At 40.8% G+C, this 27,796-nt stretch overlaps 1 protein-coding gene across 2 annotated transcripts in view; it reads right to left on the minus strand.

Annotated features, from left to right (window-relative positions):
• Window positions 1–27,796, minus strand: part of TTC17 (tetratricopeptide repeat domain 17) — a 55,263-nt gene that overhangs the window by 14,258 nt on the left and 13,209 nt on the right. For both annotated transcript variants that reach the window (XM_053387643.1, XM_053387651.1), the window contains exons 5-17: window positions 27,079–27,210; window positions 25,711–25,820; window positions 24,687–24,831; window positions 24,199–24,338; window positions 23,734–23,894; window positions 22,843–22,955; window positions 21,546–21,692; window positions 20,799–20,914; window positions 20,149–20,323; window positions 18,954–19,031; window positions 17,268–17,492; window positions 15,682–15,868; window positions 2,716–2,886 (exon numbers count right to left, since the gene is read on the minus strand). In XM_053387643.1, coding sequence (XP_053243618.1) covers window positions 2,716–2,886; window positions 15,682–15,868; window positions 17,268–17,492; window positions 18,954–19,031; window positions 20,149–20,323; window positions 20,799–20,914; window positions 21,546–21,692; window positions 22,843–22,955; window positions 23,734–23,894; window positions 24,199–24,338; window positions 24,687–24,831; window positions 25,711–25,820; window positions 27,079–27,210 — 1,900 coding nt within the window. The remainder of the gene's footprint in view (window positions 1–2,715; window positions 2,887–15,681; window positions 15,869–17,267; window positions 17,493–18,953; window positions 19,032–20,148; window positions 20,324–20,798; window positions 20,915–21,545; window positions 21,693–22,842; window positions 22,956–23,733; window positions 23,895–24,198; window positions 24,339–24,686; window positions 24,832–25,710; window positions 25,821–27,078; window positions 27,211–27,796) is intronic.

Genomic DNA, 27,796 nt, shown 5'->3' on the forward strand with positions numbered 1-27,796 from the left:
GGCATGACTGTGTGAACCTATTCTTGTTGCAAGACCATTCCCCCCCCCGCCCCCACAAGAACACAGAAGAGTTGTTTTGCATAAGGATCCAATGCTTAAGAACTGATTAAAACTTTCAGCACTATGATATTCTCAACCCACCCATATTCTGTTTTTGTCTGAAACCAAGACTATGGGAATCAATTTTACACATAGGTTTTTTTAATGATATAAATGCAGGCTGATGGTAATAAAACCTCTAAGCGGTTTATAATAAATATTTTCAAAAGTTTGATTTAAGTAATTAAAAACACTTAAAAGTTCATTGAAACCAATAGTAAACTAAAGAGGGATTAAAACACAGCAGCATCTTTGTGTATGGATATACTTGCTTAAAGAAAGATGTTTTAGCAGGTGCTGAAAAGAGTAAAGTGAAAGAACCTGCCTGATGTCAGTAAGTGATGGGTTCCAAAGTATAGGCGTTGCTACGCTAAAAGATCTATCTCCTACAACTTGTCACTTTGGACTGAAAAGGACTGATCTTTCAAAGCCCTCTCATTAAATTGTTTGTTGGTTTGAAAGCAATAATTTGAATAGCTCTCGGTAGCGACCCTGCTTGGAAAGTTTACATTGTAAGGACAGATCTAAAATGCTTGATTGACACAAGCATCATTTCTTTCCACTGTATTTTCCAGGAATGAGTATTTTTAGACAATCAAAATTATTTCTTGATTGCTAATTTTTCAAAATCAGACAATATTCTGTTATCTGGAAATACCCTTTTCCATTTTGAGGGGGGGGGGACACTATCCAACCTGAAGAGCTCAGAACCTCAAAATTCAAGCTCTCAAGCCACCATGCAGGGGATTCCATTAAGTTCCTCTAAAAAATGTCTCCAGTGAAGCTATCATTCAAGAGGCAAAATACATCAAAAGCAGCTGCATGCTTCTCTTAATGAAATCTGCAAGAAGTTCCCATTAGTTGAAGGGAGCAGCAGTTCCCAGAAACTGGAGCATTTCACTAAGTCATGTAAAGTGAGGGGATTACACACAGGGATTGTTCACAGAAAAACTCCTGCTGGCATGACAAGAAGGAAATTCTGTGGACTTGCCCTTCCACTGAGCAGAGAATGGTAAGGACAATGTGCATTCTCTCAGTATGATGTGGCAACTGCAGAAAGTGCAAATTGCTCATTTGTACAATTGGGGAGAGGAACAGGCAGTTGCTTGGCTCTGTTCACATGACTGAGATATGGATGCACCTTTTGTGCCCTGATCTGATTCAATTCCCTTTTACTTCCTATTTTTGTGTTGGGATATTGACTCAGAAATAATTAATGAGTGTGATTTCCTATTAGGAAGCCTCATATTAATGAAAGAGGATGAATTTGGGTAGAGGGTATCAGGCAAGCATCCTATGTACCTACCAAGGCATGATCACTAAATGGGAGTCCCCAGAGTTTACTTGCAGTATGTCTCTAAACTGTGATTGCTAAGAACTTAACAAGAGGAGTGGGGCACTTGTTGATCTCCCAGAAGCATCTGGTATGGTGGGCTACTATTAGAAAGAGGGTGCAGGACCAGACAGACCTCTGCTCTGAGTGAGGATGGATCTTCGTGTAATCTAATCAAGGATCCCATTTTATCACAAACTGCACATGCGCTCTCAGAGCAATGTGACACCATTAGCACGTCTGACAGATGGGAAAGTCCTTTAACAATGGAATTAAACTACAATCCTATGCAATCAAGCAATATGTCTCTACTTTCCCTAATCGTTCTGCAATCAAATTGTATGTAGCTCAGTGAAGCCTGATTTATACATGACATGGACCAGAGGCAAGGATGTGTTCTTTTGCTGCTCTACTATTTTTTTAAGCACTCAACAGGTACGGTGACTTATTTTGTGGTCCAGGCAGGTATGCCATGGACAAATAAACCAGCAGATATGGCAAGTGCATTTAAACATATGCATTTCCATGCAAGGGATTTATCTGTAGCGTGCTCTGCTAAGATGGTCAAGGGTGTAGGTACAGCAGAGATGGCCAACTTCAACATTAAGGTCTGTATAGTAAAAGCTATGGTTTTCCCAGTAGTGGTGTATGGAAGTGAGCTGGACCATAAAGAAGGCTGATCGCCGAAGAATTGATGCTTTTGAATTATGGTGCTGGAGGAGACTCTTGAGAGTCCCATGGACTGCAAGAAGATCAAACCTATCCATTCTTAAGGAAATTAGCCCTGAGTGCTCACTGGAAGGACAGATCCTGAAGCTGAGACTCCAATACTTTGCCCACCTCATGAGAAGACTCCCTGGAAAAGACCATGATGTTGGGAAAGATGGAGGACACAAGGAGAAGGGGACGACAGAGGACAAGATGGTTGGATAGTGTTCGCGAAGCTACCAGCATGAGTTTGACCAAACTGTGGGAGGCAGTGGAAGACAGGAATGCCTGGCGTGCTTTGGTCTATGAGGTCACGAAGAGTCGGACATGACTAAACGACTAAACAACAACAACAACAACAACAACAACATTCTTAATGGTTGTATCAAAGTGGGAAGTTTCAAACTGCTGAAGATGCACGCAATGAAATTCCTTCTCTCATACATTTATCAGCGCTAACAATGAAAAAGAGGGGCTTTCCAAATTTAGAGAGGTACAAAGTAACAACTGCTCTGAAAAATAAGAAAAGGCTCAACCCCCCCTTTGCTGTGTTCACTATTCCAATATTCACTTACTTTCTAAAGTCAAAGAGGATGACTCTGTTGTGGAGCTGTGAAGAAGATCTGTGGAATCGTCATCAGTCACTGCCACAAGATTTTCTTCCATGGATATGATCTCAGAATTGGGCTTGTCAAGGTACTTCTGCTTGGTATGGCTGTTGCCTTGGCTCTTCTCGTGACAGTGGCCTGTGAAACACACAGACATGACTCCCTTAGGCCAAGCTGCTATAATCATCTGAATTACTGATACACACAAATGGTCTACAAACAAGGATGATCATGTACAATGCTTTGGAAATTAATGGCAGTCATTAAGTGACACACTTTCTGAAGTATCTCACCTGGTCAATCACAAGTGGGAAGAGGAGCACTTGGATGGGCTACGGAATAGAAAATCAACAAGTGCAAAAGGAAGAGGGAGAACAACAGCAAGAATAAAAATATGGAATGCATTTTTATTTAGAAACCAACCCTACAGACAGTGCCCTAAGTCCTACAACATCATAGTTGAAACAGAACTGAGTGGGGGACAAAAACCATGTCTCTTGATGTGCACACACGGAAGGGAGGACAGGACACCCATCCCAAACTCTAGCCAAGCTTTGAAAGCTTCCTGAGTGAGACTCTGAACATACACAGAATTCATTATGTTGGACTACACAGAGAGCACAACGATTTTCCTGCTCGCTCTTTCTTTCTGCTGCAGTATGAAGGCTTGGTCCTATTATTGAAAATCCTGTTATTTGACTCTCAGTTGGTTTCTACTGGGTTGATTTTGATGGCCAAGTTCAAATACTGCACTGTCTCTCTTTCTCTTTAACTGATACAAATCTGCTCAGGAAAGCCTTACAATGTAAGTTTATAGGTAAGAGTTGTGAAATAAAGTGATACCTTGGTTCTCGAACTTAATCCGTTTCAGGAGTCCGATTGACTCTCAAACCATTCGAAAACTGAGGCGTGGCTTCCGATTGGCTGCAGGAGCTTCCTGCACTCAAGCAGAAGCCGCATTTGATGTTTGGTTTCTGAAAAACATTCGCAAACCGAACACTTACTTCCAGGTTTGCAGTGTTCAGGAGCTGATTTGTTTGGGAGCCAAGCCGTTCGAGTACCAAGGTACCACTATAAATATTTCCTCAAGCCACATAATCCATGGAAATGTTGAATAAAATTCACAAATCTAATAAAAAACTGGGACTTTCATCCCCACACAGACTTTTGTTCCTCCTTTTGCACAAGTCAAGATTAAACCAGTTTCCTGTTTCAGCCAAACCAGTTAACGATTTTGGAACAAGTAAAGTGAACTTCAAATGGTTTAATATTTAATAATGTTAAGAAATGAGGTGTTGTTGTTTTTTAAAGAAACAAGTATGCATGGGCAACTAGATCAATGAAAACGTTTGTGAACTAGTCATACTGGGAACATGCTCAGCTGTAAAATGCAATTTTAGGTTTGGGTATCCATTGCTCCAAGTGAAATATGAGAAAGTATGAAGGCTCAGGATCTCACATAAATAAGGCCAGACTTTTGTTATTTAGGGAGAGGCCAAAATGAAACACAGCAAGATCTAAAGGACATGCAGCCTCAGTAAGAACCTCCCTCTTTAATCTGCTGGTGAGTGGTATTCTATTCAGTAACAGAATGAAGATGATAACCAAAATTATTTTACAATGTAGGCTAATGACAGAGTAGCATAAGCAGCTGAACTTCACATACTTGTAAAGCATCTGCTATACAATTACATTTGTCTTTGTCATCTCTCCCTGGTCTCAGCACTGCACCTCCCTCCCCTCCCCCAACTCATCTCACCCCCCCCATTAAAATTTAATTGGTTTCATCTTTTTAAACCTGCTTTATGCAGCCTCATGTATAATTTATCAGAGATAGTGAGCACAGGACCACAACACGGAAATGCGGCCTTTTTGGTGACATCTGATCCAGACTACATTGTGAGATGCCCTTCAGCAGAATGAACCTTGGATACTTTAGCATTCCAAAAAAATAAATAAGAGGATGCTATGGAAAAGCCTTATGGTGCATGCGTGTGTTTATATACACCCACACCCGCACTAAAAAGAACACTGTGGAGAAGAGATGAGGGAAGGACAAAATTGGAAAAGAATGAAATTCTAGAATAATATGCTTGTTAAGCTAGCACCATCTTTATTATTCGTTTTAAATAGATTAGATCAGGGGTGTCCAACTCCCAAGAGACTGCGATCTACTCACAGAGTTAAAAACTGGCAGTGATCTACCCCCTTTTTGAGGGTTTAGGTCAAAGTCTACCTGTTGGACATGCCTGGACTAGTTGATGGCGCGCACCACTTTTAGAAGATGAAGCCCTGCTATACAGTGGACGCTCGGGTTGCGAACGTTATCCGTGCGGGATGCATGTTCACAACCTGCAGCGGTGCGTCTGTGCACGTGCAGGTTGTGATTCGGCGCTTCTGCACATGTGCAAAGTGCGATTTAGCGCTTCTGCACATGCACAACCACCAAAACCCGGAAGTAACCTGTCCCGGTACTTCTGGGTTTCGGTGCTTCATAACCCGAAAAAACGCAACCTGAAGCGACTGTAACCTGAGGTATGACTGTAGTAAGAAAGCCACGAAACCTACTTTACTTTACAGAAGTAAAGCAGTTTTACTTTTACAGAAAAAGCAGTTGGAGTATTGAAAACCAGTAGCAGCACTCAAAGAGCCACTTTTAGATCTAACGTCTAACACGGAAAGATCTCAGATGCTGGAAGTCTTGACACCACTTGCCAGTGTGTACTAAACTAACGTCATCAAGTGGGGAAAATAATAGAAAATGGCACTGCTTTGGAGGACTTCTAGTTGAACAGAAGTGGGGAACCCTTTGCAGCCTGATAGCTGTGCTCCCTTCATAGGCACCTCGCAGGGTGGGCAGGGCCACAGGCAAAAATGGGTGGGCCAACAGGAGCAACTCTGACTTTTGCACGAAGTCTACAATCCAGCCCAACAAAAGTCAGAGGTTTCTACACATCCCCAACTCTGTATTGTCCATCCAGCCAAGCAAGAAGCCCCGTCACAGTTCAAGGGCACATTACAGGCAGGCAAAAGCACTTGAGAAGGGCAAGGAGGCATTTGGTTCCTTACTTCTCTATTAAGAGATCATCAGCTGAACAGGAGCCAATGTACACCATAATACTGTTGAAATCAGGGCAACGGTAATTTTGATCAGCTATAATTGATACATCCAAGTTGCGGGCAGTTTCAACAATGGTAAAGCTTCAATTTATATAATACTTTTTAATTTAACATTATAAAGTAACCACAGAAATGACAAAGAAAGCAACACAGATAGTAAAGCAGCAAGGATGCTAGACATGTTCTTTGGTGAAAAAAGGTTGAAGGATCTGGGCAAGCACATTCTAGAGAAAACTAGCATTCAGAGGCATTTGGCCTCTTGACAGTGGTGGCAGAACATAGCCTTTGATAGTGTCATCCTCCAGACATTTATCCAATCCTCTTTTAAAATCACCCGAGTTGATGGCCACCACCTCCTGTAGAAGCAAATTCCATAGTTTATAACTATACAGTATGTGGAAGAAGTGCTTTCTTTCATCTGTCCTGAATTCAACTACATTGGATGTCTCCCAGTTCTCATGTTATGAGAGAGGGGGAGAAACTTATCTCTATCCACTTTTTCAGCACACAGCATAATTTTATATACCTCTATCATGCACCCTCTTATTCACCTTTTTCCCAATACCAACTTAAGAAACCTCTGTCTAGTGTCTACTTGAAGATCTCCCAGAGAGGGATCTCCCCCTCGCATGTATAAGTGTCAAACTATTTTGACCATGAAGAAGTTTCTCTTAATGTTCAACCAAGTATATCCTCCTGCGACTTTATGGAAGCTCAAAAAGAAGAGTCCTAATCAGGATGTCAAATGTCCATGGAGTAGGAACCCAGCGCCCTCCACAGCTCCCTGTCCATCTCTCATGGTGGTAATATGCACCAGTCCCCCTACTGTTCTGCTATTCCTGCGATAGGGGATCTCTAGCTTGTGACTCCAATTAGGCCTGGCAGGGGTCCTAATTCATGCCATGCTACAATGGAAAAATAGATCACCTGATGTCATGATGGCATCTGGTGACTGACAGTTGAGTGGTCCTGCCCTTCTGTTAAAGCTACCCACAGGGGAGCTCAGAGTCTAGCCATTCCCCATCCTGTTGGTATTTCTAGTCCTTGTGTACTTTTCTTCCACTCCCCCATTCAATCCCAAACAAGACATCAGTAACCTAAATCCTGGAAGCAGAATCATACAATCAGTTTAGCCAACGTTGTTCTCTAATTTACTTGACCATGGCTCTTTGGCTACACTACTGTGAAGGCAATAATGGAATGAATGGCAGTTTGATTGATACCACATACTTTGATGCAATATATTATTATACAAACAAAACTAATTTAGTTGATGCTGTAATATGTAGTTCATTATCAATATACATTTCAGCAAGTGGACGTCCTCATCTATGTTGATAATAAACTAGTTATATAACAAACCAGTGCACATTTGTTTTTAACTAGGGTGTTCTCACCCCAACGTTGTATGTAAATGTAGAAACAGGTTGATCCTATTAACATATAGGACAAACTGTAACAAAACATATATTACTCCAATATAACTTAGTTGTGACATTTCTTTTTTGCATTACAAAAGCAGCAGTAGCAGCAGCAGCAGCAAGGCACACAACCCAATGTCTGACCAATTGCATAATGGGCTCTGTTCCCAGCAACGATAGTGCTAAAAATTACCCTTATGAAATATAAACCATCACTAAATAAATCATGAAAAGAAAAAAAACAGGGCGAACGTCTGTCTGCTAAATTTGAACACAACATGGCACAAAAGGGACACACGTACACAAACCCACCTCCCCCAGAGAATTCAGTGGGATGGCTGACAACCCCATAGCCCCTTTAAAAATGCACAATTGATCTATGAATAATGGGGCAGGGCTGCAGCTATCGTAAAAGCCACCATACCCTAACCCTTGTCCTACCTCGTCAATGGTTACAACAGGATTTTTCTCCCTGTGACGTGGATAGAGACCACAGCGTGTTCTCAGCCCTGTCTGGGAACGAGGCCCAACATGGAAGATGGTTTCTAAATTTAACTCTCCAACATCGTCAGCAGATAAGAAAGACTAGGAAATGCTATTTGCAATGCCTCTCAGGGTACTCTGATGCTACATATAGAGCAGCAGGCTAAGCAGTGGTGTGGCCTGAATTTCAATTAGTGCCTCAAATATAACTTGACGTCCTTTAGAAGACAGGGGAGGGTGAAACGCACAGACCGTTAGAATGGCGATGGCACGTTCTCGGAAAACTTCTTTGGTTTTTGTATTACAGTTTCTCGTATGCATTTCTGTTTTTTCTCTTTCCAGAATAAAATATTATCTATGTCCACAACCTTTCTTGTATGGAGAACCCCCCATCTTCAGCCATTATCTTCCTAAATACAGGCATACCTTGGAGATATTGCAGAATACTGCAAGAAAGCGACTATCGCAATAAAGCAAGTCACACAATATTTTTTGTTTCCCGGTGTATATTAAAGTTATGTTTACCCTATGCTGTGGTAGCCTATTAAGCCAGGCCCCCTGGCTGCAGGGGCAGGACGGGAAAACCAGTAGCCAGCTCTACTTCTGTGGCCAGAAGAGGGGCAGCAATGGTGGGGGGCTTCCTTCCTCTGGAAGCAGCCCGGCTGCCTGCAACTGCACCCGCAACCTCATAAGGAGCAATATTTGTGAACTGCAATAAGGCAAAGCGCAATAAAATGAGGTGGGGTTCTATGGCTATATATTTATGTAAACCAATTCTATCTATCTACTGCTGTTTAGAGCAAGCCAGAACGATAGTAGATACATTAACATTGATTTCAATGGCTGTAAACCATGACTTGGCCTGAGTCCAACCCAACATTCCTTGTTTTTAGGGTAAAATATCTGCTCAGTACTATTTCTCTTAAAACACCCAAGCAGCACACCTGAAAATGTTCCTGAGCCATGGCCACAGGACCAGAAAAACTCATCTTAGAGAGAAAAAGACAACTTCTTAGAAGCTGCATTAATGGATCTTTTAGTGTTAAGGCAGATGGGCAACCTGTTCAACAATACAGACCCACCTCTAGGAATGTCTCATGTGATGGAAGACTGCCACTAATGTGCATTATAGTTATATTTTTTTAAGCAATAGATTTGCCTCTCATTTTCATAAATGTAATCAATCTGGCCTGCAGCATTATTTTAGGATTGTCACACCTAGAAGTGTAAAACTTCAAATCTTGAAAAGTATTGCTAAATAGACTGATGAGCTGAAAGCAAAGTAAATTTGATCTTCTTTCTACTTGCCTTCTTTGTGATTCAGCAGCACTTCTAGTATCTTCAAATTCATCTACGTGGCCAGGAGGGCCACATTTTATAGTGGCTCAGAGAGAAACTTTAATAGCAAATCTGATGCACAAAAGCAAAATATACTCCAAAGTTTCACGAAATTCACTGGAACTTATTCCTAAATGTGCATAATGTAGCAACCACAGACACTTTTGTTTTGTCAGATTTGGGTTTGTTACATATTTCTAACAAGAGTCCTGCTTGTGGCAAGTTCCCTTGTGGCTGACTGTGGCTGGATAGCACCCGCTGCATGGGAATCCCAGAAGAACAATTTGAGCTGGTAGGTGATCAGATTGTTTTCCAAAAGAATGCCTATGATGGCAGATAGCTTCCACATGCTAGTTGTGTTTTTCCTACCTTCTTACTCTAAGAAAGCAACTGAAAACTCTCTCATGAAGATGCTTTTAGGGATCCCCCACTTGGCTTCTACCTATTATCTTGTCCTTTCACCATTTTCCCTTAAAGAAATGGTTTACTATTTATGATGTTATTATACTGTGTACTGCACTCGATACAAGCTTTAAATAATATCTAGTAAGGTATAGATATATTTTTCTGAGTAACAGTACTTCTATTCTGAGAGAACCCTTACTCTATATACAGTGGTACCTCGGAAGTCGAACGGAATCCGTTCTGGAAGTCCGTTTGACTTCCAAAATGTTTGGAAACCAAGGCGTGGCTTTCAATTGGCTGCAGAAAGCTCCCGTGGCCATTCAGAAGCCCCGTTGGATGTTCGGGTTCCAAAGAATGTTTGTAAACCGGAACACTCACTTCTGGGTTTGTGGGGTTTGGGAGCCAGCACCTAATTTTTTAAGACATTATTGTGTTGCTAACTTTAGCTCACTAGCATCTACCCAAATAATATGATCCTGTTCTTCTTGTCCAAACTGGAAAAAACAGGATTATAAATTACAATTTCTCGCCAGAACTTTGGGAAATCTTGCTTTTCTAAAAGAATGTTTGAAGGTTCTTCAAAGCCTCATGTGTGGTGTGGGTGATGTAAAATTGATAAGATACTAGTCTAAAAATTGCTTCCTCCCATGTCTGCCCCATTCTAAAAGCTGGTTGATACTGTATAAATTCTCCCAGTATAGCTCTGGAGAAAACAACACCGAAAGGAAACTACCTAAGGAGCTTATTCCAAAAAGCTCATAGAAGAAATACATTCTGCTAAATGGAAATGTGATACCTTATGCCACAAGAGGGCATCAGAAAACACAGCATTTTCAGAAAGCACAGTATAGATGCTGCTTAAAGAAACACGTATGTAGTGTGGGAATATTCAGATGAAATGAGAAAATGTATATAGGATAGGGAATGAACAGGAGCTTCATAATAAGAAAAAAGCTAAGAAAAACCAAAACAAAAATGCTACAGAATGAGAATCACCATGTATGGGCGCATATACACAAAGTCCAAGCCAACCTTCTTCAACCTGGTTCCCTCCAGATGTTTTGGACTTCAACTTCCTCCATTCTTGACCATTAGCAATGCTGGCTGGGGCTGGAGGTGACCAAGTTGGAGAAAGCTGTCCTAAAGAATGTAGAGGAAGCTACTATCGTGGCAAATGAAAGAGGGAGGCATGAGCATATCGCCAAAGTTAATTTTTGAAAGTCCGTCTGGGACCATCCAGGGTAATCCCCCAAACAATAGCGCCTGATATTCATGTTAATAAAGGAAAGTAGGTACATCAAGGACTGGAAGTCAGAAACAGTTACTGTGGTTGAACATTTATTTTGGCCTACCAAACTTTTCTCCAACCTGTTGTCCTCTAGATGTTTTGGAGAACACTTCTATAAACCCTGACCATTATTTGGCCATGGTGGCTGTTGTCCAAAACACCTGGAGGCCATGAGAATTGTCTAGCTCGAGCAAATTTAAGGCTCTAACCCTACACTTGCTTTACTGGGAACAGAACTTATTTTTGAATAAGCATGTACATAATTGCATTATAAACTTTTAACAACCTTTCTGCAAAACACTTGAGTGAAAAGGAAAAGGAGGCAAACACTGCAACACCTAGGATATATCCTAAATCCACTTACAAGGGAGTATGTCCCACTGAACATGGAGTTACTTGTAAGTATATACTGTATGTCTATGATTGCATTATTAGGTCTGATACACACACACACACACACACACACACACACACACACACACACGATTTTTAACCCTGGTGAAAACTATTTTTATTATGACATATTTGGAGCAGATCTGGTGACCATTAATTTTTGTCGTGTAATTCTTTACCTGGGACAGTGTCTAAGGGGCAAAGCACAGCCCTGTGCCTAATTGCTATTCTTATGTTATTTGAGAAATAAATTTATTTATTTACCTCAGATAAAAATCACTCGTTATCACACTGCTAAACCAGTATGTCAAGGGAGAAGCAGGATCTATTGCTACTGAAGCCCTTTCATTCTTCCACCTTTATAGTAAGAAGCCAAAAGTAATGGGAGTGTACAGGCATACTGTGGAGATATTGCAGGTTTGGTTCCAGACCACCGCAATAAAGCAAGTCACACTTTTTGTTTTGTTTCTTAGTGCATATACAAGTTATGTTTACATGATACTGTAGTCTATTAAGCCACACACCCCGCAGCTGCAGGGGTGGGGGGAAACCTAGCTCCAGCTCCAGCCCTAGCCAGTTCTACTCCCGTGGCCAGAAGTTGGATGGCAGCGGCAGGGCGAGGCTTCCTTCCCCTGGAAGCAGCCAGAATGCTTGCAGCTACACTGCGTCTTTGTAAGAAGCAATCATCTGCCAAGCGCAATAAAGCAAGGTATGTCTGTACAACATGCCATCCCATTTCTGCACCATGGTCAGTTCAATTAGTAGAATGCTGAAGAGTTGTGCTCAGAGAGATGGTAATTCATCAATGTGATTAACTCTCACCCCATATCTAACTGGCGCAGCAACAAGTACAATAGTGGTGATACTCAACTACCTTGGGTATTTAGTTGTGTATTATTACTGAACCTTAATCTGGATGCGTTCAAGATTACCGGACTTGTGTTCCACAAAGTAATGACTTTCCATTAAATAGGAGTTCGCACCAGTAACGTGTGGAAGGCAAGCAAACCCTGCATGTAGATTTTATTTATTTGATTACGTGGCACAAAACTTCACTACACCAATGTTGCACTATCTACTTTTTGTGTATCAGTGGTGGAGCATATGCATTACATGTTGTATATCCCAGTTTCAATCCCTGGCATTTCTAGATAGGACTGGGAAATATCCCTGTTTCAATCCCTGGAAAGGTAGACTGGCATTCCCCAACTGGTGTCCTCCAGATGTTTTGAACTTCATCCACCACCATCCCTGCCCCATGTTCACGCAGGCTGGGACCAACAGGAGTTGTAGCCCAAAACATCTGGGGGACACCAGGCTGGGGAAGGATGGCATACACAATAAGAAGCTAGATGGACTCGGTCAGTTCTGGGTGTCCCTGTGCTTGAGATATGTTCAATTTTTTTTTCAAAGGTTTGATTCCTATAAGGAGGTTTTTTCTTTTCTTTTTGAGCCCATTAAGGAAGAAGAAGAAAAAAAGATAGAACACAGAACAATGATCATCAGACATCCTGGCAAATTCCTGGTTTCTTCTTTTCACTTTCCCTTTTTTTCAATCCCGCAATAAAAAATAAAAAATAAAAAATCAAGTGTCAGAAGCTGGAGTCATTAGAATGTTTATTTCACATTCTAAAAATAACAACAAAAGAAATGTCCACACCATTTCTCATGTTCAAATGTCTAATGTTCTCACATTAGCAGGGGATAGACAAGATGACCTGAAGTGTTGCCCACCTTTGTAGTCTATAAAAGAAAGGAACACAGCACATGAAGAGCAAGAGAGAGAGAGAACAATGTAAATATGGAAGCTTCCAATATTGAATCCATGTTTTGTCCACTTTCCCACTGGTAGATCTTGATTTATTTATTTTTTCCTGAGAGTTATTAATAGTTATGAACAGAGGGAAGAAATATAATCCTTATGAACCCAGATTAATGCCAAATTGGGAACAACCACATTGGGACCATCATTCTTATGAACAGAGAGAAGAAAGCTTTTTAATTCCTTCCCACAAACAGTCATGCAACCAAAAGAACTAACATATCAGAATGATGCAGTCCTTACAATCCGTATTTCAATAAAACCCATACTCTGTGCATAGATTTGTTGCCATACTTGTTGAAAATATAACAGAAGATTGGGATTTTACTTCAAAAGATAGACGAACATGAAAAATTTGCATATTCTAGCAGCCATGAGAATCTCAAGTTACAAAGGCAGAGTTTTTAGTCAGTATTCTGATCCTGCGCTTTCCCAGTAGATGGCCTTGAATTTAGCAATCCTAAACTACTCAGAAGTGCATATATGTGTGATGTTTAATACTTTGTATAACCAAGGGTTGAATAACAAGTCAGTAGTGAAAATCTGTAACCAGCACTGAATGTAAAGGAAAGTTTCTTCACTTGGTTCTGGAAGCTCACAAACATTTCCTGCATCTTTGGGTTCTACTTGCACCCTAAGAATCTGGAAATGTTTTGACAATGTCAGGTATGACAAAAAGAGAAGAGAAGAATGGAGGTTGGGAGGACAATGAAGTGGAAGCCAACAGTCTTAACAGCCACCAGCCAGAGAGGAGGAAAAAAAGTGCTTGTACACTACAGGAAACTCTGCCTACCCCCCTCACTACCGACTCAGACTTCAAGAAGTCTTGCTCAGCACCACAGTGGTTTAAGCCTTGTACAAAAGCATAGCTTTAAACTTCTCCCTTCAACTGAAACGAAAAACTTCCTTTTTGAAAGCTGAGATTCTGAGAAGTCTGACTCTAGGTTCTGCACTTATGCTAAGAACCTGGATGCACATATGCAGTCCTGTTTCTAATCCCTTGAAAGGTATCTCTTTATGAAACATGGGAAAATAAACTTTTGGCACAGAGAAGATACTTAAGTAGGGGAATGCCATGCAAGTCCATCCCTTAAATCAGCGTTTCTCGACCTGTGGGTCGTGATGCTTGTGCAAATGTGTCATCGGTTGTATAAATAAACCCAAAAGGATTATTGCTTTTAATCCTTAACTGGTATAATACCTCAGGTAACATTTTGGGGTTTTTTGGCATATTATAATGCTGTGTTGATACTTGTAACCAAATGCCAGAAAGGGTCAAGTTTCACATTGTAATGCTAGTAAACTTCTCTCCAGCGGCTTGCTGCAGATCTGGTGATAACTTGCCACAAGGTGCTTATAAACACCCACAAATTAGAGGTTGAGTAAATAGTTGAGCCAAGGGTGATTTGAAATGTGCTTAGCTGAAATAAGAAATACCTGCATCCTGTGTATTAACTGATGTGAGACTATGTCTGACAACCATCAAAGCCTCCATTCACCTACTTGGTAATAAAATGTAAGCTCAAGCCATCCCACTGATACTTGTCAAAATGGGCTTATCGTAAATAAAACTTTAAGATGCTCGTAGTTCATTATATCTAACACTGATTGTGTAACTATGCTTTTAGAAAAAAGTTTTACAGTTTATGAGGCAATACCCTGCAATTTGATGGTTGGTGTTCTTACATTCTCACAAACAAACCAGTAATAATTTAGTAAGTACTATAAATATTTCAATAAATTAAACTCCACATTAATAGGGGTATTGTTGAATTTTGCTTCGATGCCTCAAATGATGGTTTAAAAGTAGGCAGACTTGCAATTGAAATGCACAAAACAGACAGCTGCTGAAGACCAAAGTCCAAAATTCATGTGGCAGTAAAATGATGGGTAAATAAAATTCATGTGACAATAAAATAATGGGTCACCATTCTAAGTAAATTTGGACTTACAGGTTGCCATATCAAAAAGGTTGGGAACCACTGGTTTAAATAATCCTAACGTGTTAGCTCATATGGATAATTGGATAGGGATTATACTAGTTCAGTTCCAATCATATATTCAAATAAAATTTTAGTGCTATTAAGGAGCAAAAATGCACCGGAGATTTAGCAGCTATAGGTGAAGACAGAATTTGTTTAATCTTTTCGCAGCTTTACTTGAACAGGGAGCTAAATCTCTTCAAATATTTACAGCAGGTTCTGAAGAACAGGGAGCCTGCTTTTATATAGTGGTGCAGATGGGTTTAAAGTTATATGTTATTCCATGCTTAGGGCCATTCTCTCCCTGTTTCCCTGGTTCTTGGTATTTGCTAAGAAAACAGATCAGGTGTAAACATGGGAGTATTTCAGCAGCCCTACAGCAGAGCAATGCTCTTGAAGGGCTTGAAACTATCCTAGCATTCTAATTAGTAAACACTGCACCCAATTTGTAAGGAGAATCAGGTAGGGAATTCTGGGAAGACAGCTTTCCAAAAATTACTCTCAATTAGATGTAACTGGAAAAAAACCCACTGTTCCCTTTTCTAATTGGACAGAGAGAGAGAGAGCGCAGATGAAAAAGAGATTATCAATGAGGGAGAGAAAGAAAAGTAGTCCAATTTCTGCAGGTACTGTTGAAGGCATAAAATTACTAATTTGGGGACTTTTTCAGCAGCTGCTTACCACTGCAGGCAGAAGAGGTGATGTTGTACAGAAATGGATAGAACTGCAAACAGCGGATCAGCTTCAGGCTCCTCTCACACTCCAGACACTTTGTCGCAATATCCAGGGCATGCCTGAAAGCCTGCAATGCCCCACTGACGTTCTTCAGAGCCAAGCAGGCATTTCCTAAGCTCAAGAAGGTCAGAGGCTAAAAAGGCGAAAGGCAAACTTTCATCAGCACAGGCATAGGCAAAACCCAGATTTCAGTTCAGTTGTCAAAAGAACTGGAAATTTACAACAAGCATGCTCACATCTTGGGAGTTCTGTTTCAAATATGTGTGTGTATGCGCGCATATGTACTTAAAGCCGCCCTTTAAGATATCAGTATCTTTTTACATTAAGACTGATAATACGGTATAAGATACAATATAAATTTATTGGTTTGGCTCTTAAGTAGCTAAAGTAGAAGGAAACTCATTCAAGGGGTCCTTTGCATGCCCTGCAACAGTTCCCACTGTTCCTACAAAAGCTTCTCTAGGTGGTATGGGGATCCTCCGAACAGTAAGGGGTGGATTCAAGATTCCCACTTCTCCCAATTGTTCAAGAGGTCCTCTGATCCTCTAGATTTGCTTTGGAAGGGGCACAGGGGGTTGGATGGGACCAAACCCCACTTGTGTGAGCTTCCTTCCACTCAATGGTTTGTGAACATTACTGAAGTGTTCTGAAACTCTTGTATAAATATTTCTGACTAGTTAGGAGCGATGGGCAACCATGTCAACTAACAGCAGCTGAACAAAATGAAGACAGGGTTTAAAGAATTAATTTGTGTGAAGTTAGCAAACATGTGCTGGGCACCTTTGAGTAATTATATTTTTACATCAATACATTCAAGCCACTTCCCAAGATTCAAATGTAACAAACCACTTCCACTAACTCACTTCTGGACACTGAGATGGGGTATGAAAGAAATACCGTATTTTTCGCCCTATAGGACGCACTTTCCCCCCTCCAAAAATGAAGGGGAAATCTGTGTGCGTCCTATGGGGTGAATGCAGGCTTTCGCTGAAGCTTGGAGAGCGAGAGGGGTCGGTGTGCACCAACCCCTCTTGCTCTCCAGGCTTCAGGAAGCTATCAGCAAGCCTGGGGAGCCCGCGGGAGTTCCCGCAGGGTTCCCTAGGCTGCGGATAGCAGCCTGCTGTCCGGCGCGCGGTGCGCGCTGAAGTAGAGCACCCCACGCTTTGGGCAGACATCGGCCAGCCCCACAAGCTCGGGGGACAGTGGGAAGGCGCAGCGCCGCCATCCCGCTGTTCCTCGACCTGGTTTGGAGGCTGGCGCTGGGGAGAAGCGCACTTGGGGGACAGCGGGGGGACAAGCTCGGGGGACAGCGGGGAGGCGGAGCGCCGCCATACCGCTGTTCCCCGACCTGGTTTGGTTTCCCCGACCTGGTTTTGGGGGGGAAATAAAGGAATCCCCCCCCCTTATTTCCCCCCAAAAAACTAGGTGCGTCCTATGGGACGGAGCGTCCTATGAGACGAAAAATACGGTACTTCTGCTTCAATCCTACTTAAGCAAACAGAACAGAACAGGGGGGGAAAACGAAGACTCACCTCAGAACCATTGATGGCTAAAGCTTTTCGGAGAAGCTTGCTGGCATCCAGATGAAGACCATAATGAATTAGAAGGTTGGCTAGATTGACTAAAGGGATATCCTGGAATTCATGTGGGGTCAAGTTAAAGGCCTTTTGTAAGCAAGTGAAGGCGAAGGTGCCATTTCCAAATGCACGCCAGTAAAGGCCAGCCTCATTGAGAACCAACCATAAGGGATCCCTTGCCTGAAATTAACCACAAAAAAGAAAGGCTACCCTCATTAATCTCATTCCATGCTTTACCATGTTAGACCTCCATTGCCGCCCTAGATGTTACAGCTACAGGTGTTTGCAGAGATCACTGCCGGAGGGTCATGCATATACAAATCAGCTGCACACAGCAAAACATTGATCTAACCACTTCCCAATATTCTATCACACCCTAGTGAAACAAGGAACATAGGATGTGCTGATGCAGGTGAGAGCAGGCTTGATTCTCAATGGCTGGAGTCTCCAAGGGCAGGGAGCATGTTTAGCCCCCATTTCACAGCTATCCAAGTGCTTTCTGCAGTATTTATGGCTTGCATCAAAAGCAGCATTAACAATAAAAGAACAGATTTGCATAACTGCAGTTTTGCAAGATTATGGCCCTATATAATGTGGAAGGTGTTACTGTATTTCTAAGGCCCATGTCTAAGGTCTAAGATCTGTTTAATAACTCATCAGTTAAGTAGAACTGTGAATCAGCAGGGATTTTGAAAATATATATATATTACAGAAACAAAAGCTACTTGAGAGTCTTGCTTAGAATACAATATGTAATTAAATAGACCAAGAGTGCTAGTGTTCTGTGAATCAAACAATTCACATTACAACATGAGTATCTACATGCATGTATTTTCTTACAAGTTATGTCTCCTTTCTGTGGGTTCAAAAGCTTTTATGCTGCTATTTTAATTCTGCTGTTGCTATATTTTACTCTTTTATATCGTGAGCTGTCCATAGAACATATGCCATTAGGAAGCCTCTATAGATAAAGCAAATACACAATTCTATAGTCTCTGGGATACCTACCCTATCCTTCTAGCATTCCTGCATGGTTAAAATGCTATAATTCAGAATATACTATTACATTTCCAACATTTACCAGAGCTGGCACTGTACATTTTCTTTTGGAAGGCAGCAGCACTGCAGCAGAATTTCTTTCCTACAATTTCCTAGATTGCTGTATTTCTTGAAATCATAGGTATAGCCATACAAGCATTTTCACTGTACAGCAGGAATATTGACCTGTAAATCTCCTTCAGTATTTGTCAATCCAAGGCTTCACAGCTATCAATATATTTTTTGACAAAAGGCCCCTGTATGTTTTCAATCATAACAAGAATAGCTTGAAACAAATTCAATTTCTAGTCATCATTGGTACTCGTGGTATTATATTCTTTGTCTGTCCTTATTTCACTCTATGTCAATCACTCATGGAGGCTGTAAAATCTGACCAAATCAGCACTTTTCATGCACAAAAATCACAAACATTTCTGACAAAAATAAAGAAGTGGAATGATTTACAGTTGACTTAAGTGGAACACTCTGAATAAATTAAAGAGATTCTTGCTTCTGTACATGAGGGCCCTTTGGGATTCTGGAAAAAAATCCATATACTCTAAGAGGAAAATAAAAAGCATACATTGCGGTCATTGGAATTACCTTTACAATGGCATGATAGATGAATGATCCTATTTGCTGCTGTGTAACTGATTGATTGTTGACACGAGAGTATAATATCTGTGCAAGACAGAGAAGTGTTTAAAACCATACATTTGAACCTATCGAATGTAAGACTTTAATGCAGAAAACTTACGTTTGGTAATTCAAATTTAATGATCTAAAGGATCAGCAGGTTTTATCACAAAATGAAAACCCAAGAGAGCCTACTTTTTTATTTGGATGGTTATGGCTAAATTGCAAAGACTGGAAAAATCCTTGCAATTCAACTGGAAAATTCAACAACTCATGTTAACTTCATAAATTAAACAAATAATGTATTATGCTTGTAGAGACAATGATGATCGTAGAACTGAAAACAAGCAACCTGAACTTTGGCTAAAACCAGATAAGTCTTATGCTATTTGCATGAAGGCTTATTGTTGGTAGAGAGTTTGGAGAAAACAACATAGTCAAAATCCAACAGAAAACAAACAGAAACTGCAAGTCTAAATAGTCCAGTAATATAACCTAAGCTGGCTTGATTTAGCAACAGCTACTTCTGGTCCCTTACAGAGGGAAAGGAGGTGATAATAATAATAATAATTTATACTAATAATAATTTATTATTTATACCCCGCCAATCTGGCTGAGTTTCCCCAGCCATTCTGGGCGGCTTCCAATCAAGTGTTAAAAACAATACAGCATTGATAATTTTGCACATATTGCTCGGGTGGTTCAGTGCTAAGATTGAGAGAAAGTGGCTTGCCTTAGGCCACCTAGCAAGTTCACAGCAGTGGTAAGATGCCAGTTATGGATTTCCTAATTCACAGCTCAAACTCTTAGCCACCAGCAATACCACAATGTAAAGCACCACTAATTTGGAGTGCATTAACGATTCCTTGCACCTGTATCATGTCAACTAACCGAATAAACCAAGTTCACAGAATCTGATCGTAATGCAAAAGCAGGGTGCTGCCTCAAACATTTTGCAGATAGGTGACTGTCAATTGAAACAAACATGTTGTAACGGCTACAGGCTTCCTTTCAGTGGTGACTTGGCCATTTCCAAACTGAATTTTATGTGGGAAGACCACTTGCTTTCAAAAGGTTGTCAAGTCTGGAAGTGACAATTTATAGGACAGAGAAGACCAGAAGTATACTAACAATCTTCCAATATAATGATAAAATCTCTTACTTGTTTGGCATGATCATCTGGCATCTTTACCCTCAGATTCAGATGACTGTCTAGTTCTTTGATAAAAAAGTGCATAGAGTCACTGTTATGGGCATCAGAAATGGAAGAACAATCTGGCTCATAGACCTCGGTTTGTGCATCGTCATCCCCTGGACTGCTAAGTATTGAATGGATTCTAAGAAATTTAAACAAACACAACACAGGTATAAGAATATGATTCAGACTACAGGAGTAGCAATTGAAAGGCAACAATCATAGTAGAATTAAATTGCTTTATAAACTAGAGAGGCAGAACAAATGTACATTACTGTCAGACAATAGTACCTTTGGTTTGGCACTCTTTACTATGCCACAGCACTAAAGGTAACCTGAAAAAGAAAATCCCACTGAAGTAAATCCCACTGAACTCATTCTGATTTACTCTAAAGGTAGCATGCAAAGGACTGCAGCCTATTTTCCAGTTTTCTAACTGAACATCACATGCAACATCTTTTAGTCTCATTGGTGTTGGTTTGTCAGTGCTAGGCATATTCCATGTTTCAATAACTGTATTTTTATATTATACTATTATTATGTTGCTGCTACTGCGAGCTGCTCTGGCTACACTTGCATATAAATGACATATGAATTAATTTATTAACAGTACTCACCTTTGCCCCCTGCTTTCTGGATGCAGGAAATAAGTTGGTAGTTCTCCTGGGGAGGGGATAGCTGGATAGGTTTTTACACACTCTGATCTTTTAGGCCACAAAATATTCTGCTTCTCCTGATCACAGAGAAAATATTTATTAAGGTATCACGAAGTGGGTTTACCAGATATGACTCTCTGATTTTCTACTTGCTAGAGAAAACTCGCCAGAACTCAAGAAACCAGAACTTCTAAATGCTTCCACTTTCTTTGGGCAGTTATTCCCAGTTTATCAAGCAAAATCCATGACAAAAGTCAGATGGCTGCCCTGCAGTTTTGAACTCTGTTCACCATGATTTACTATCATAACATCTTTGCAGTTTTGGTGGCAGACAGAGTTGTGAATGGAGAGACAAAACCAGAGTTGGGAGGAGAGACAAAACCAGAGTGACCCAGAAGGTACCTTGGGAGGAAGCTAACGTTTTGAGAGTGGACGTTTGCTCACACAATGGGACTTCACCTTGAGGAAGCAAATGGGGTCGGGGATGCAGGGGGAGGAGAGGAATGAGAAGTCCTATTGGATGAGTGGAAATCCATTCTGCTTGTGCACAGACACCACTGCCAACAAGAGGCCCCAAATAGATTAGCTTTATTTTATGCATATTGTTAGTTATGTACTTGTCTTTAGCAGAACACTACTAGCAAACAATGAAACTGGCTAGGAGGCCTTGCCTAGGAAAGAAAAGTCATAGCTACCCTATCCACTTACCCTGTAAGCCTCAGATTCCAGGCCCCATAATGAGAAGACAGAATGGACCAAAGGGGAAGACTCCAAGGAATGGCCAAAGTCACTGTGGTTGGCATGAAGTTCAGAATTCATGGATGTCATACTGGAAATGGAAGAATCACTGCCAAACTAGAAACAGAAAATGCAGAAGAAAAGTTTGGAGCATGAAATTGACACCTCAAGGAGACTTCTTTAAGAAAAAAACTACTTCCTTACAAAAAACTAACTACATTGGGTTGCATGCAGCGCAATTCTGAGTATGTTGGAAAATGTGGGAAGCCCCCTCACGAGATGCTAAGCAAATCAACAGCCCTGATATTAATAATTTTAAGCAGCAGTGCAAATCACCTCCCCAAACTTCAGAACTACAGGTTCTAAAGCAGGCATGATCTTTCTTCAAAGCATTAAAAAAACAACAACACATTTTGCCAGACAATACTTTCAATTTCCTTCTCTTGATGAACAGTGTGAAAGTTAGTTTTGTTTTCCCTGAAACGCATTCATCACGTATCTGGTGTCTGAGCACACCATGAAGGAGTTACTGATGATCAAAATCCAAAGATGAGGCAGGGAGCCACAAAGTAAGTTTGTTTCAATATCTGGGTGCTTTTTTCCGTCTGATGCTCAGGACAAGATACAGTGATCAGCAACCTGGAATGAATGCATAATGTCTGTTGTGTTTAGGAACCAGGCAGTTTATGCCTTCCAAGATGGAAGATGGGGCTCCAAAGGGAACCTACATATTGTATTGATTGGAACTCCCTGCACCCCAGTTTTGTTTTAAAATCTTGTGCTAGGGTAAATAGAAATAGGTATAAAAGGAATATCCTCATCTTTAAACACCTCAGGAAGATGTGTAAAGGTAAAGGTACCCCTGCCCGTACGGGCCAGTCTTGACAGACTCTAGGGTTGTACGCCCATCTCACTCAAGAGGCCGGGGGCCAGCGCTGTCCGGAGACACTTCCGGGTCACGTGGCCAGCGTGACATCGCTGCTCTGGCGAGCCAGCGCAGCACACAGAAACGCCGTTTACCTTCCCGCTAGTAAGCGATCCCTATTTATCTACTTGCACCCGGGGGTGCTTTCGAACTGCTAGGTTGGCAGGCGCTGGGACCGAACAACGGGAGCGCACCCCGCCGCGGGGATTCGAACCGTCGACCTTTCGATCGGCAAGCCCTAGGCGCTGAGGCTTTTACCCACAGCGCCACCCGCGTCCCAGGAAGATGTGTACCCCTCACTATAGATCATGAAGCAGGGAGAGCAATGCTCTACAGACAAACCTCAACATATTCAACATTTTCAAACATGTCACCACGGTGATAACGGACAGGTTGGTCCCACTGGCAATGCAAACTGTGCTGCTGGTTACCCAGGCGACAAATCTGATGGTTTCCTGCAGTATATAAACATAAAATTCAAGTTAAAAGCTAACAAAATTATGGTTGACAGCATTTAGGATCAAGAAGATATACCTAACAGATCTCTTCCAAGCTAAGCATCCAAAAACAAATGATTCTTAATTTCCCTTTTTTATTATGTTTCTCGATTCTGCATGGAGGAAGAGCATTTTAGATAATTACTCACTATCTTGGTCCACACAGAGCTTGTGCATATTGGCTATCTTGGCCAGCACTTCAGTTTTTGCCAGAAAGAAACGCATTTGCTAATCTTGGCTCCAGACTACAGGGCTCTTAAGAAACATGCATTTTTAGTACTTTGGAGCACATTGAATTTACAGGCAGAATTCAGAGGCCCATGCATGTGACACATTTCTTTTGAACAAGGAAGGTTGCTGGTTTTCCTCTCAGGTTTAACAGAATGTTTAACAGAATTAAACAGAGAATTTAACAGAATTAAACAGAAACTCTGTTAAACAGAGACTCTCATGTTTAACAGAATGTTACTCCAGAAGGTCCTGTGACCTTCAAAAGTGGCTTTTTGTAGTGGAGACAAGGGGCTGCATGCTAAAAGGAGAGTCTGTTTGTTAGAGCAGAACACACTAAAATGCAACTTTTTGGCATTTTTAATATGCCGTCAGCAAGTGTTCTAGTCAGTGAGTTGGTTTATTCAAAAGCCCTGGTTTTACCTGAAACAGAATTCCTTGGACAAACATACAAATTTCATTTCGGCTTTTACATTTCCCAATGAACATCTTGTTACACAACAGATACCTAGTTGTGCCTCTTTCGCCATCTGTGTTTCATGGATAATGTTCCTCAGGATCTGTTCTTCCTGAATCAGCTTGTGCTTTTCTAAGATCTCTTGCTGCCTTAAGTAATGGTCATGTTGCTTTTGATATTCCTTCAGTTCATTTAATGTTCGCTGAAGTGATCTTGAAAAATGTAACACCAAAGAAAAGGACATTTAAGTTGCTTAAAATAGCTTTTGCTTACACACTTATGTCAGTACTTACTTTCAAGGTTGGTTTTTCTGTATACTTGTTTCTTAGGTTTTATTAAACGATACAGTTAAGTTACAGCATGCTACCATGCAGCTGATTTTCAATGCTGCAGTGTGTGCTTCAATTTTCCTTAGATTTAAAATTATGCAGTTTTATATTTTATTTTAAGGAAGTAGTAAACAAGAAAGTAAATCTGAACAAGCCTGTGTATGAATTTTGAGGATAAATTCACTACCTGTGCTGAGCCTCCAGTTTCTGCTCAAGCTTTTGCTGACATAGGACAGCATGCTTCCTTTTAATTGCTTGTTCAAACCCTGGTTTTGCCTGTAAAGCATGATCATAACATAGTACTGAGTGGTTGTATTCCCCAAGCATCTGAAAAAAGGGATTGAGGGAAAAAAGACACGTTAGCAGCATTCAAATGTAATATGAACATTTAATGTAGCTTCTGAATTTCATATTAATTATGAGTTTAAGCATGCGACTGCTCTGGAAATAGAATCATGTTTAATACATCATGGCTGCTTTAGTGAGGCCCTCCAAAACAACAACAGCAGCAAAAATGCAAATAAATGTTATCTGTCGGTTTAAAGATCTTCAAAGATAGCCAAATTCAAAACATTCTTGTCCTGAAGATGCATGAGTCTCACTGTTCAATTTGTAAGAGAGCTAATCAATGTGGTATAATCTTTCTAGATAACTGAAAAATAAGATATTATTTACTGCATATATGTTTCCTAAAGTATAATAGCTGGTGAAGACGTCACTGTAATCCAGAGCTGCATGGACCACAATGGCTGCATCAGCAGAGAAGTGCGCCCTGTGTAGCACATTTGCCAGGTTTATCAGTGCAACATCTTTATTGTGCCTGAAAGAGAGGGAAAAAACAAAGCGGTCATTAAGATGATATCCTAAGGCATTTCTAAGCAACTGGCAAGCCTCTGGCCTCAGGTTTGATCTCTGGTTACTTGCATGCAGGAAAGTGAGAACTATTGAGAAGCTACTAGCCAGAATCTATGCAAAAATGCAATTCAGACATAACAATAGCCCAGAGCTTCCTAAGCGACTGGTCTAATATGAAGTGTCTTTTTATATCCAAAAGCGTGTACATCTATCCTGCTGTCTTATACTTTTATCTATTGCTAGGAATGTCAGTAGTCTAAAAGCGCATGGGTTGACTGAGCACAATGGTTTTGGAGAAGGCTGCTGTGTGTTTTTTTTATAATGAAGAGCAATTCAGCCAGTACTTCCATCAGATGACGCACAATTATGTATAAATAGTCTTCTTCCTTATTTGGTTCTAAAACCAGAACTAACTATTGTAGTTCGGTAAGTTATAAATAGTAGTAATAATTTCAACATCATTTGCTGATAAAGAATAATATTCTGAAGTGAGTTATGACTAAGTAACTTTGGTTACGGAGCAGGGAACATGCCAAAGCTAGCCTAAGTTATTCCCACACATCTTTGTATAAGCAGGACAACATACACATGCACACTATTTAGCATTCACTGTGATATGGTTCAGATAAGCCAACAGCACAAAGCAAGAGACACCCATCCAAAGAGCCTAGTGTAAGTCAAACAAGAGATGGCAGAATTTCTAGATATCTATATGCATCTACAACTCCATCAGGCATTGGCCTGTCAATCCTAAGGGGGAAGCAACTGCCACCCTCGATTAGCTTAATTTTCAAATCATACAACAGACTGTATTATGCTGCTAATAAAAATCCATTTGCCTCACCTTGTAGAAAAATGGAGAGCCCGCATGGCACACTCCACTACTTGGTATGGCTCATTCTTTATTCGCCAGTAGAAGGAAGCCATATTATATAATACCCAAGAAGAAGAATTCTGCGAAGAACAGGAGACACAAGAAATGTTTACTTTTTTTTAAAGTTACTAAACTTTTTAGCTGTTGGTGGCTGAAACAGGATTCTGAACATACACGCACTATCAGAATGCCTGTTATCCCCAAATTCAGTTATGTGAATATAAAGAGTTATGCCTAAACCTTGCTACATGAATGGCTGATTCAGCTATGAACAGCCAGAGTCTGTCCACTTCCTTACTTGTTTGTGCTCCGCAGGTCAGTAGCAGTCTTTTTCGAGCAGAAGCCATGTGGGGAGGGGGGAGGGATGGAAAGAGATTGGACAAATCAGTTTTTCCTTTTGCTGGTTGGCTGCAGCCATTTCAGGAAGAAACCATGGATGAAGTGGGGAGAGAGACTTGATTAGAAATGTTCCCACAGGAAAAAAAGGAAATTGCCAGCTCATTATGTGAATGCCTAACGAACGATTTTCTGGGGATGCATTGTATCCAGAAACCGGGACCTGCATGCAATCCATTTTCTTCTAGTCTTCACAGTATATGAAAACTTGGCAATTGCTGTGGCAATTGTTCTGTTGTGTCAGACACAACAACTGCCCCTTGTGCACTGCTTAGGGATTCCCCCCCCAGGCCAATTTCAGAGGCGGGGGGGGGGGGGCAGGAAGTCCTGCTGTGTTAGTGGAAGTCATTGTACAAACTTCCACTAATGGAACTTGTTAACTGATTCCTGCCCACTGATTCAAACAAAAATGAGTTGGCTATATATCTGTTACAGATATACAGATACATTTCTACCTATCTGCATCAGCCACTACTCACTGCAATTTATACAAAGAGTATATCACACATTGGAGCAGGAACCGGCAAGCCACTCCAGTATCCCTGCCAAGAAAACTCCATGGACAAAGGCAACAGCTCTGGTCCATGGGGTCACGAAGAGTCGGACACGACTAAACACATATCGCACATAAAATGTAACAGAACACATAAAATCCCAAATTAAAAATTACGCAAATTAAGATTCAAGGCACTATAGTGGTCCTCATTTAAATGGCCACTGGTAGAAATTTGTCGACTTTACAGATTGTCTTGGTTCACAGGGAGATAAGCCACATAAAAATCAGATGAGCACTTAGGGTAAGTAAGCATCCATTGGGATGTTTTTCCTTAACTAGCAGACAGAAGGCATGTGAAGATTTAAGTGCCTGCTAAATATAAAGCATATTCATGTTGAATCAAAGCTTCTATACACTCATTTTGGGGACACACACAAGGTGGTTACCTTCATGAGACCTTCATAAATGCGGTGGCCTATCTCGTCTATGCTTCTTCCTAACCGTCTTGATAAGTAAGTCAATATAGGATCTTCTTTAGGTAACAAGGGTGCAGAAAGATTAACTCTTTCTTGAATACCCTGGGTGGGGGACAGAGAGGATAGAAAAAGAAAAAAGTCAGTGACTGATAAATAAAATGGGATTCTCTACTATCAAGGTGGACAGACTTCGGTCTTTTGTTGTCTGCTTTTTTTCATTTTACAAAAACTTCTGTGGTCCAGTAATGTCTTCACATTTTCATAGCAGGAGTGTGCATTCAGAATTTCTTAACAGTTAGCTAATCTGTGTGAATACTGAATATGAACTTCTGCTTAAGAAAATAAGTAACGCTTTGATACACAGGTCCACCTATATCAGCATTCTTTACAGAAATACCCAGGAATCAGCAGGAATCACCTATGATAAGGTGGTAGAAGGTAGCCAGTAATTTCTCATGTCAAATTTACCCACAACTCCCCAATTTAGCAAATACTGCCCCAAAATTTCAACACATAAAGCATCATTTCTGAAAAGGCAATATCTAGTTTACTGAATCCTATAGCAGTCTACTCAGATGTAAGCCCCACAACATTTAATAGGACTTACTTCCAGATAAGCGCACAAAATTGCTGCATCTGTTATTTAGAAAATGTATTGTTCTAGTATTCCATATAAAATCATGTTTAA

This window comes from Podarcis raffonei, chromosome 1, assembly GCF_027172205.1.
Source record: "Podarcis raffonei isolate rPodRaf1 chromosome 1, rPodRaf1.pri, whole genome shotgun sequence".
Lineage (NCBI taxonomy): Eukaryota > Metazoa > Chordata > Lepidosauria > Squamata > Lacertidae > Podarcis > Podarcis raffonei.